At 40.6% G+C, this 11,617-nt stretch overlaps 1 protein-coding gene across 1 annotated transcript; it reads right to left on the bottom strand.

The window, feature by feature from the left end:
* Positions 1-1,595: 1,595 nt before the first annotated feature.
* Positions 1,596-11,108, bottom strand: LOC149008175 (BTB/POZ domain-containing protein At3g44820-like). Its single transcript, XM_089166261.1, has 4 exons — positions 10,300-11,108; positions 10,064-10,133; positions 7,088-8,293; positions 1,596-3,198 (listed from the first exon to the last, which is right to left on the bottom strand). The coding sequence occupies exons 1-4, from the start codon at positions 10,347-10,349 to the stop codon at positions 2,611-2,613; spliced, it is 1,914 nt and encodes a 637-aa protein (XP_089022387.1). The 5' UTR covers positions 10,350-11,108; the 3' UTR covers positions 1,596-2,610.
* Positions 11,109-11,617: the final 509 nt, after the last annotated feature.

The following is an 11,617-nucleotide window of genomic DNA, read 5'->3' as shown; positions in this document are numbered from 1 at the left end:
AGGTGAGGAGTTAGGTATTTAATGGTTGCAGTTTGGTTTATTGGTGTTGAATCTTAAGACCATATCCATAAAGAAATGAAGCATCCAAAAGATAGATAAGATGACTATCCATTCTTTTTTGCTTTAGAAGGAAACCCAATGGTCCAAATCCAATTGCTCTTTTAGTCACCAACTCAACTCTTTTGCTGTCCTATCAATTTCAATGAATGGAGAGGGGAAGGTACAGCACTGAGATTTGTGGTTGTGGGTAATGGAGTTGGACCCGCCATAGCGATTCATATCGTTTACAGCCAACATTCGAAGAATCTTGTTCGATATCAGCTCGCTCTGGCCCGATACGGCCACCGAGAGTGACATCTCTATTCATATCAATGGCAACAATAATACAACAAATATGAATAGGAGTAAGTGCTATCAACCATCACAATGGTTATATTGGGATAATGATAAAGGGAATACAAAAATAGCAGGAGAACAATTATCAGAAAGAAATCTGTAATGTCACCATTGTTTAGTGCCAGATGCAGAAAGCTGGATATATTTATTTATGGAAAGCATTTATACAGACTCATTTTCAAGTACTATACTTGTATCCTTTTGATGCTCTCCTCCTACTCCCCCATTTAAACATTGGTGGCAAACCATCCATACTCGTTTAGGATATGGATTCTTGCTGTCTGATTCAGTTCCAAAACCACACACTTTTGAGAGAATTTGACAACCTAAAGCTGTCATCCATGAGTTATATTATCTGTTTTCTTTGGTTTTCAGAAAACAGCATTTCCTTTTTGTCAACCAGAGTTCAACTTTTCTTTGTCTACATTACTTAGTCCCTGTGCCAGTATATTTTACTGCATTTTCTTCTTATTTTGGGTAAAACATTAATCTTTCTCAAAACAGAACCAATAATCCTTGCAAATCAGAATTCAGTTTTCACTCCTGAAAAGAGATCAACTAAAGCAAATATTAGCTTACTTAAAGATCACTTTATCCCCCTAAGCATTCATTTTGATACTTCTCCAAATTGAAAACCATCTAATGATTCTAACCAAGTTTCATCATCAAAAGCAATCGACATCATATTCATGTTCCAATCCACCATTATCATGTAGACTAGCTACTACCATGAAAGAGATTCACTAACTCACAGATTGGTATTATTTGTTCCAGACCACAACATCTACTGTTAAAGATTCCATTCCAAATTGCTTAGTCAATGATCCCTGATTCTGAGTTCTTCTTTAGTTTGAGTTTGAACTTTTCTTTTCATCAACCTCCTGAGCTTAACCTCCCTTTCAACCCCCCCCCCCGCCCCAAAGGGTTGGAGGAAAGGGGGTTAGGCTGAAATGGATAAACTGGACAATTGCTAACTCATGGCTCCTAGAGGCTAGAGCTGATTTATTGAAATCCAGTTTATCCAGTTCACTTTCTCTCAGAATGACAAACATCTTCTATTTAACAAATAAATGACAGAACCCATGGTCTTAAACCAATTAATAGGGTTTTGTGCAATCAAGTTAATTTTCTGCTATTTACCCCAAAAAAAAGGTCAATTTTCTGCTTGATACTCTCTCAGTCCATCAAGCTGCCCCAAACAATCAAAAAAAGAGGAAAGGCCATATCAGTTATCAACAAGCATTGACATGGGACTATAGGAGTTGTTGCACTTATATCGCTGGTTTATATCACTTGACCAATGCCATGTACCAACTGCTGCCTCTAACTTTGGATAATAATCATCCCTGCTGTTATTACTTCCACAAATTTATCTATCATTTGAAGAGAGGGGGAAAGGAAAATACCTACCAAACTGAGCAATTGATCATGTTCCTCAGATAAGGGAAGAAGTCAACATGCGTATTTCGTGTAAAATAATAACATCCTTCTGAAATGGATAAACTGGAAAATTGCAATAAATCAGCTCTAGCAATCATGAGTTTGCAGATTCCACTGACCAAGATGTAAGGAAAGTGAAGAGAAAAGATGAACATTCACATTATAGTTTCAGTGAAGGAAGGTTCAAACCTTTCATAGCTTCCCACTGTATCTGAAACTTTACACATTTACAATGCTGTACACTTGCTGAACTACGTTCAAAAATGAATATTTATGTAGCGATTACTTCTTGAGGTATTCTTGAGAGTAGTGACCAAGCAGTGTTGTTGTTCATATGAACTCATAGATCTGGAGATTCGATAGGCCAAAGGTCTAAACTTCCACAGGTAGCAGCATCCAAGAATACTGGCACTCTTTCCAGTGGGTGGCAATGCTTGAACTTCAACAATTTTGCCCCATGATTCTAACAGAACATTTTAAAGGGAGGTTGTATGCCAGATACGTAAAGGGACATGGGAAGCCAGGATGAACAAATCAAATCTCTGGCTTCAGATGAATTTTTTTATGAATCCTCTAGGAATGCAATAAATCAATGTCAGACCACCCTTTAAGTTTGTCTTAGAGCATCTTCAATGGCAACTCATAGACAAGGTCCACTATGCTGCCTGCTGGGCAGTAGATTACTATCAGTGGAAGGCAGGAATGATTGATTGCTTTATGATGTCAGCCCAACTGCAAGTGTTGTAATGCCCCATATTTTCCCCCACAACATATTCATTCTTTGCACTGCAATCCCAACAAAGAGAAGCTTCTACGGTTTCTGGAAGAGCGAGGAGGGTGTGACTGGTCAATTGGTACTCTTGGGCTCCGACCAGCATTTTCAATAATATCTACTTCTACAACTTGTGACCGAGGTAGAAGCTTGCACCCAAATCTCCTTGCCAATAGATGAGAGGAACTAAGAGAACTACGAGAATGAGCTACCTTTTGCATTTCTTGCTTTATTCTAACACATTCCCGTTCAAGCTCCCCAACCCTGGTCCTCATCCGTTCCATGTCTACCCTCAATACCCGATTCTCGCGAACAACTGTGAACCATCCATCTCTCTGCCGTATTTGCCCAGCCATTTCACTGGAGGTGGTAATGGCACCTGCAGTAGCGCCTTCATTGTCTGAGACATGAAGAAAGCTGGCAATGGCTGTTCTCAACCGCAACTGCTCAAAGAACAGGACTTGAAGAATAACTCTAAGAGGTAGCCGCTTATTTTGAGATGCATGCGCACAGGCAGCGACTGAGAGCTTCCGGTAGTCAATTATGTTGCAGAGTTGCTCCTTACCATTCTCTGAAAGCCAAGGATGTTCCTGCATAGGTTCCAAGATAATGATTGAAGCAACAAGCATAAAAACTTGGGCTGCAAATACAACTTAGTATAGGAAGAATCTGTATTTTCCTTCCCTAGAAATCCATAATGGATGGCAAAGGGATGTTAATCATCTTCCAATATTAGAGTTGTTAACGAAGAAGTATGTGTTTGGTAACGGTCTTCTCTGAGAATGGTGTTCTTTCCAAGAATCGTTTTCTAGCATTCTCATCAAAGACCAGTGGTCTGAGCACAGTTTTACCATTTGGTAAAATTTGTGCTGAGAACGTTGGACAACGACTGTGGAACAAATTACTGCTACTTCTTAACAATTAGAGCATCGATTAATCAAACAACACATGGCAGAATTAACAAATAGAAGATTCAAATCAGTTCCTTGTTGCAGTAAAACCATAGTTCATAACCTGCTGAAGAGAGCAGACAACATGAAGACAGGAGATTAGAGAGAGAGAAATTTACCTCAAGAAGGCTACCCAGGAGGAAAACTTAAGTTGTGTGTGGGTTGTAAGAAGGAGATTGCAGAGATGAGAGAGAGATAGAGAGAAAGTATGAAGGCCAAAGAACAAGGTGGAGAGATGATAGAGGTTTTAACAGGCCATCGTGGGATTTTTTTTTTTTTTTTGTACGAAGGTAGGAAGGAGTTAGAAGTTTTGTGTGAATTGGCTCAAGTGTCCCTCCTTGTGCCTAATTTTGAGACATGCTTGTTGTTTTTGAAAACGACAAAACAAATCAAAGTTGTTTTGCAAAAAGCCTTCTTAGACACAAAAATTAGACCAGTTCGTTTGCAAAAAAACTCTTTAGGGTTCAAACCCTCCTCCAAGATGATCCTCTCAGTCCCTCCCTAGCTAAGGAAGAAAAATCTCTCTCCTCTCTCTCCCTCAATCTCTCTACCCTTGTCTCCCAAGAAGAAAGCTTCCTTCGCCAGAAATCGAGAATCAAATGGCTTGAGCTTAGGGATGCTAACAGTGCCTATTATCGATCCCTTAAAGCTCGCCTCAATCTCAACTCCTTTCCCTGTCTTCTTACTAGCAGTGGGACCTAGATTTATAACCCACCTAGTATTAAGACTAAAGTCATCTCCTTTTTCTCTAGGCTCCTCTCTCCCTCCGCCCTCCCCTCTAGGCCCCCTTTTCCCCCCTCCACCTTAAATAAGTTTGTAGATCCTTCCTCCCTAACCTCTCTTCCCTCCATTCCTTCCTCGGAGGAAATCATTTCTGCCATCCGCTCCCATAAATCCAATCGGGCCCCTGGCCCTGACGATTTTAGTATGGGGTTTTTTCTTGTTGCTTGGGATTTCATTGAGAATGATCTAGTTCATGCTATTTGAAGCTTCTTCCTTAACCCTTCCTAGCTAGCTTCCATCAACCAAATTTTTCTCTGCCCTATCCCCAAGAAGCCTGGAGCCTCCTCCCTCTCTGATTTTTGTCCCATCTCCCTCTGTAATTTCCTCTATAAATTCATCTCCAAAATCCTTGCCACTTGAATCAAGCTTCTCCACCCCTCTCTTGTAAGTCCTAACTAGTCAGCCTTTATCTCCGATCGTAGTATCTCTGACAACATTATCCAATGTGCAAAAATTGTAAAAGGTTTCAATAACTCCTCCCACTCCCCAACCGCTCTCCTTGAGGTTGACCTCAATAAAGCTTTTGACTGCATCCGTTGGGACTTTATCAGTGAGGTTCTCTCAGCCATGGGTTTCCCTCCTTCCTTTGTCCACTGGATTGATATCTGCATCTCTTTTGCTCATTTCTCCATCATCACTAATGGTTCCCTACGGGCTACTTCCCTTCTCGTGTTGGAATCCGTCAAGGGTGCCCGCTCTCCCCCTACCTCTTCACCCTAGCCCTGGGAGTCCTATTCTGCCTCCTCCAATCTAAGACTGGTCAACTCCTCATTTCCCCATTCCCAAGTGTAAAGCCCTAAAGCTCACCCATCTCGCTTTTGTTGATGATCTAATGATCTTCTCTAAAGCAGACCACCCCTCTATCTCCTCTATTTTCTCCACTCTCCCCTACTCGAGTCCCTGTCTGGTCTTAAAGTCAATCTTGAGAAATCCACTATCTTCCTCTTGAGCATCTCTGATTCCACTCGTTCCTCCCTCTTATAGCTCTCCAGCTTCAAGCTTGGTGCCTTTCCTTGACCCACTTGGGACTTCCCTTATCCCTGGTAGGCTCACTCGTCACCATTGCTCCGCTATGCTTGATCACATTAGGAAAAGTTCCAACTCTGGAAAGGCAAACTTCTCTCTTTTGCCGGTGGAGTATTTCTCATCAGTTTTGTCCTTCAATCTTCCTATCTCTATTGGTGTGGCATCTTCCCCCTCCCCAAATCTACCATCCATACCATGGAATCCCTCTTTTCTGCTTTTCTCTGAAAGGACCAAATCCTCTCGTTTCCTCCATCCTATCAGTTGGGCTGCCACCTACCAGCCTAATTCTGAAGGAGGGCTTGGTATCCGCCGGATTTATGATATTAATTTGGCCCGTCTCCTTAGACTCATCTGGAAAACTCCCTCAAAACATGATTCCATTTGGGTATCTTGGGTCTACTCATATATACTCAAAGCGGAATCCATCTGGACTTCCCCACCCTCTCCACCTCTTCTTGATTTGGAAAAAACTTCTAACTCTTCGACCCCTTACCCTTTCTACAATCTCTATACAAATCTCCTCCGATTCCTCCACCTCTTTTTGGCTTGATTCCTAGCATCCGATGGGCATTGTGTTCTCTATTTTTGGTCCCTAGGTTGTTTATGATTCCCAAATCCCCAAAATCATCCCCCTTTCCTCTTTCATCTCTAATGGCACTTGGTCCCCTTCTCCCCATCTTTGTCTCACACAAGTTTGGAGCTCCATCCCCCCCTACCTCCCTCTGCTTCCGACATACCATTTGGATCTCGTCCCATACCAAAACCTTCACTACCGCCTCTGCTTGGAACCTCCTTAGATCCCCTTGTCCCCCTGTCCATTGGGCCCCCCTAGTTTGGTTCAAAGGCCACATCCCCCGCCACTCCTTCACCCTTTGGAGAACCCGCAACTTGGCCCTCCCTACACAAGCTTTCCTCATTAGTCGCCACATCCCCGCGAATCCCAATTGTATCCTTTGTTGGAACGGTATTGAGGACCTTGACCACCTTTTCTTCACCTATCCCTTCTCCCGATCCATCTGGAGTTTAGCCCTTCCTTCTATTTGGCCTAGATTGAGGCGGTCTTTTGGTTTTGATCAAGATTGGAAGTGGATCATAAGAACGTTCTTTGGCTCCACGATTTGCAACCATGTGGGTAACCTCGTCTTTGCTACTACTGTTCACCACTTATGGTGGGAGTGCAACATGAGAAGATGGACTTCCAAATCCCGTTCCCGAAGCTTGATTTGGAATGCCATCTATTTTGATGTTTCTTCTAGGCTCATTTCTATGCCCCATCCCCTTAGTTCTGACTCTCCAAGGAATAGGTTGATTGTTAGTTCCTGATGTCTTAATTCTTCTTTCCAATTGCCCTCTTGAATGGTTGTCCCCCCCCCCCCTGTTTTCCCCTTTCTTTTCTCTTTGTATTTCTCTTTGGCCATGGTTTTTTAATATATTTATTTATCCATCCAAAAAAAACTAGAACTACCAGGTGACTCCAAGCTAGGACTACTTCAATCAAAAGAACAGTTAGAAACTGTAATCTAGCATTAACAATGATAGGAAAGTGTAAATAGATGTTAAGGATGCATGAGGACAAATATATTTGCTCAAATATGAGAACCTTTTTTTTTTTAAGAGGGGGGGTGTTCTGGGGAGCACTCAAGATCAGCGAAATTGGTAACTATTCATCAAGAGGAACTAACACCCAATGACCTTGATTCAGGAGAGTGACAGCTTAAACCTTGAAATAGATATCCAATGCTCTATAAAGCCCATCATGTGAGGTCCTTGAACATTCTGGAAGGGCCTCCAAGAGAGACTGCAGCTTTTTAGGAGTCAAATTCACATCAGCAGCTACCTCTGCAATATAGCTATCAATTAACTTAGCAACTTTCTTTAATGGTTCAGATGAATCGGGGGACATCTCTTGTTCAAATGATGATGGGGAAAAGGATGTTATATTCGATCCTGACAGAAAATGTTGAATAATTTGCTCCACACAATCAGTGTTGTAAAGAGTATCAGCATCCGAATAACTAGGAATGAGAAGACTATCAAGAGTTGCCTTATCCAGTTGCCTCCCCACTCGCCTCTCTAGAGAGTCCTTGCATGGTTGACTAACATCCAGAATAATTGCAACACGTAGAAGTCCCAACAAGAAGCGGCAAAATGATTTTCCTTTCTTTTCTGGAAGCATTTTTTCAATGCTTTCCAGTAGAAGTCTCTGATCAATGCTCACAGGTGTCGAGTTGAAACTTGCAACTGTTCTTGGTTTTCCACTTTGCCCACTCTGCCACCGGCCAAGCCCTGGTAGATATTTTCTTGCATAGTACATAACTGCAGCCACTAAAGTTTCAGGTTTCATCCCTTTTGCATTCATTGTTTGAATAAGTCTTCCAAACAAATGCACACTGAGGCAAGAGACATCTTCAAACCACCAGTCAAACTCCGAGATCCGGATTCTTGCTCCAGTGTTTATTCCATTCCATAAGATGCTTCCACCAGGGCTCTGTAAGCTACCATAATTCATAGGCCATCCAGACAGATTTGGATCTGTACAGGCCATCATAGATATAGAATTCAGGCACTTTTTTTCAATTTGTAGATTCTCTGCCCTTGGAACTACAAGATCAGAACTCTGAAGAGCCAAAATACAATCCTTCCAGTTACAAAGTATGTTCTTGTGAAAGAAACTTTCTGACTTGGCCAATAAATTATCTTCTCCATACTCCTCCGTCATCTCAAGATAGTCTGCCGCACAATACACCAGTACTATATTCTTTGATGTCAACTCCACCCGGATCCCGTAGCAGAATTTGGCCACAACCAAGAATGTGTCTGGCCCACCTGGAAATTCACTTAATGTGACATTCAAAGTACTGCTGTCCTTATTCTGGGGTTCTTCTAATATATTTGCCATTTTCCCACATCTAAACATTATTGGAAACTGCGCAGGAATGTTATGTTAGATGTAAGATTTTTTGAATGAGGAACAAGGGGGGATGGGAGCATGCTTTCTTCTCTTGTAAAAAATATCCAAGCTAAAGCAAGATTTTTATTATGATAAATGAAGAACCAAAGAAAGTAAGATAACAAAAGAAGTGCAGTTCAATAATTTGGCTAAGTGGTGGCACATTGTTGGAATTATCTCCTTGTCAGCTACATCCACATAAAAGCCCATACTTATTATTAACAATGTCTGCACAACACTAAACAAAAGGGAAGCACAGAGGAGCAAAAGTTGCAAGTTCACAGGTTAAATAAAGAATTCAACCTGTTCTATTTATGCAAGGCGCATATGCATACACAAAAGTGAAAACTATTCAACAGATTAAACAAAAAATAGGAAACATCAATCTTCCTGTAAACTAAACAGGGCAGAAAGGCCCGAAACAGGAAAACACAACTCTTATCCCAGGAAGCAAATGGAAATCCAAAAAGGTGGGAATGGAGACTAACGTGCATGCCATAATCCATAAACATGTACAAGAGGGACCCACCATCCAACCAGTTCCACCAAGGAACGTGAACTCTGTATCTTTCATAGTTGTCAAGAAGTTGCATAGTTCCCCCCCCCCCCCCCCCTCCTCTCTTCTTCCAAACCACCAAAAAACAAAGAATTTTCAGTCATCACCACGGCATCCAAATTGTTTTTTTGGGGTCTAGGTGACTGTCATCTGAGTGCAAGATACTGGTTTAATTTGTTTTATTACTCTTTTATTCCCTTTTTTTTTTTTTAATTTATACAAGGACAATGATCATTTCCAAGAACAACATAAAACTATGTTCTAAATTGCTTCAAACTTTTAATAGCTTGCTTCTTTAGCTCCGCTGTCTTTTAGTTTTGATGATTTGGTGTGGCTTATTGTTGATTTTTTAGGATATAAGATATATATTGTAGCAGAGGGTGAGCCTTGGTGCAACAGTAAGATTGCTCCATGTGACCAAGTAGTCATGGATTCAATATGGAAATCCTTTCAATGGAGAAAAATGAAAGATGGCTTATATTATGATCCTTCTCAAACCCCACAATGGTGGGAACCTTGTACACTAGATACTTCCTTTTTAAGGTATATATCATAACATACTAAATAATGTTATAAGACAAGAGAAATAAAATAAAAATAAAAATAGTAATAGCAATAGAAAAAATAATCTGCCTTTGGCACCCCTCCACCACCTCTTGTATCCTTAATGCTTTGATAACTCTGGTATCTTTGGGAACCAGACAACTGGGACCAACTAGGTAGAGAGTCCAAGTGACTCTGCAACTAACAAAAATTTGTAATATACTATGATATTGCAGCTTGTAGTCATTATTAGATGGTAACTCAGATTTTCTCATCTCTGAATTATAAAAGAATGAGTGGAACAATGGGATCTAAATAATTAAGGCAAAAAATAGAGTTAGGCCCCCATGGATTAATATGAGAGACTGAAAAATATTTCTTTAAACAAAACAGACTTGTCACACTGCAACTAGAGAATGTTCCATCGAGTAATCATGAATTCCTTACGAATGTCTTGAGAAAAATGGGCCAATTTTTGTGTGAACCCATCAAATTCACAAACAGAAGTTCGGTGCTTTACGCAGATTAACAAGCACCACACGTTGAAGCATGAACATAATTACAGACAAAATGGTATCATAAAAGGAAGATCTCGTCTACTTCAATTTCAAACTCAACGGCAATCGACGTGAAGAAGAAAAAAATACCTTGTGAAGGTGAAAGAATACGCCCTCTACTTCAATAACAATATCGCTGGGCAGAGTAGCATTACAAAACCTGGTATACAAGAAGGAGAAATCATTCTAAGCTGTTTCTAAAACATACCATATAGATAATTAAAATTTCCTCTAAATTGGCCTCTTTTAAGGATTAGAATTCACAAAGTTCAATCTGAAGAAGAGTCATCCTGTGAGAATCAGAAATGAAAGAAAGCAGAAAGTACCAATCATTTCCTTCGCCATAGAACGAAGTAAGCTTTCCAGCAGGAGCCATGACCCAACGGTCTAACCCAGAACTAGATACAATTCAGCCGTATCAAGGATGAAAAACGAAGAGGGTTTGCAGCATCAATCGTCAAGGAAATGGGTTGGTAAAGAATTGGAAAGAAAGAGAGAAAAAGAACAAGAAATCAAGCTAACTCAGTCAGTGGAAGGTGTATTACAAGGTCTTTACAGCTATATCTTCCAAGTGTTCGTGAAAAGGCGAACTCCATACTTTAGCCAACCCCAACGGCACTCATGACCCAATAACGATAACAAAAGAACAGGGAAAAAGCAAAAGGGTGCACAGTTCACGACATATGAATAACCAGTAAGACAAGGATGGAATGTCTTCTAATTCTATACTCCAATAGCCAGCACAGACACCATAACCACCCCTAATAATCCATTTAGTAATGTTTCAAGAAAAAAACATATTCTACTCAATTGTTTGGCAGTGCGTGTCTGGAACTTCGAAGTGGAGCCAATCAGTCACGGCCACACGAAGGCACTGAATGAGTAGCAGTTGTAGTCAGCCACTAACAATGGTAATCGTTGGGCTGCTCGGCAGGCTAAGCCATCTTCTCACGCATGGGTGTCACAGCCTCGCAGTGCCTCACAGATCTGCGCGCTTTTCCAACTATAATCATCTGTCTCTTAAAATCCTCTGATCATCATTTACAGGGAAGCAAGTAGTGGGGTAACCCCCAAACCAGTGAGTTGCCAGATTTGAATAGAAATAAATGCTCCAACTCTTCCAAGCAGTGGCGGAGCCACGTAGGGACCGGGGGCCATAAACCAATGAGTTTCCAGATTTGAATAGAAATAAATGCTCCAACTCTCCCAAGCAGTGGCTCCGCCACGTAGGGACCGGGGCCATGGCCCCCGGATTTTTGAAAATTTAAAAAAGCCTACATATTTGCCTAATTTTTCTCATTTTGTATGAAATACCACTATTTAGCCCCTTCCAAAAATTAAAATGAAAATTACGTATCGATATAGATGATGGTACAAATGTCATTCTTAATCATAATCAAATGGTTATCATTAAATCCCTAGTTTTAAGAAATAAAGAGTTAAATTCTATTTAAAAACTAACTCACGATCCATGAATTTCTCCTTATATTCTTTCTCATATTTTCATTTCTATTTATTCTCTCATGAATCTCCTCTTTTATTCATATTTCTTCTCTCTTCTTTTTTTCTCACACGTCTCACAAAATATTGGAGTAGTTAACAGACATTGAAATTTTTTGAAATCTTTTCCACAATTATGTCTCA

The sequence above is a fragment of the Hakea prostrata genome, chromosome 8, assembly GCF_041222555.1.
Source record: "Hakea prostrata isolate BN-2017 chromosome 8, UWA_Hpros_2, whole genome shotgun sequence".
Lineage (NCBI taxonomy): Eukaryota > Viridiplantae > Streptophyta > Magnoliopsida > Proteales > Proteaceae > Hakea > Hakea prostrata.
The sequence above is the reverse complement of the archived record's forward strand: the minus strand, read 5'-3'. Positions and strand labels throughout refer to the sequence as shown.

Bases quoted from the DNA above. Each gene is read 5' to 3' on its own strand.
- LOC149008175 (XM_089166261.1), bottom strand. From the start codon at position 10,349: ATGGCTCCTGCTGGAAAGCTTACTTCGTTCTATGGCGAAGGAAATGAT. The intron at 8,294-10,063 runs GTATTTTTTTCT...ATTCCTGCGCAG, and splicing joins TATTCTTTCACCTTCACAAG to TTTCCAATAATGTTTAGATG. The intron at 3,199-7,087 runs GTTTAAGCTGTC...GAACCTATGCAG, and splicing joins CATTGGATATCTATTTCAAG to GAACATCCTTGGCTTTCAGA.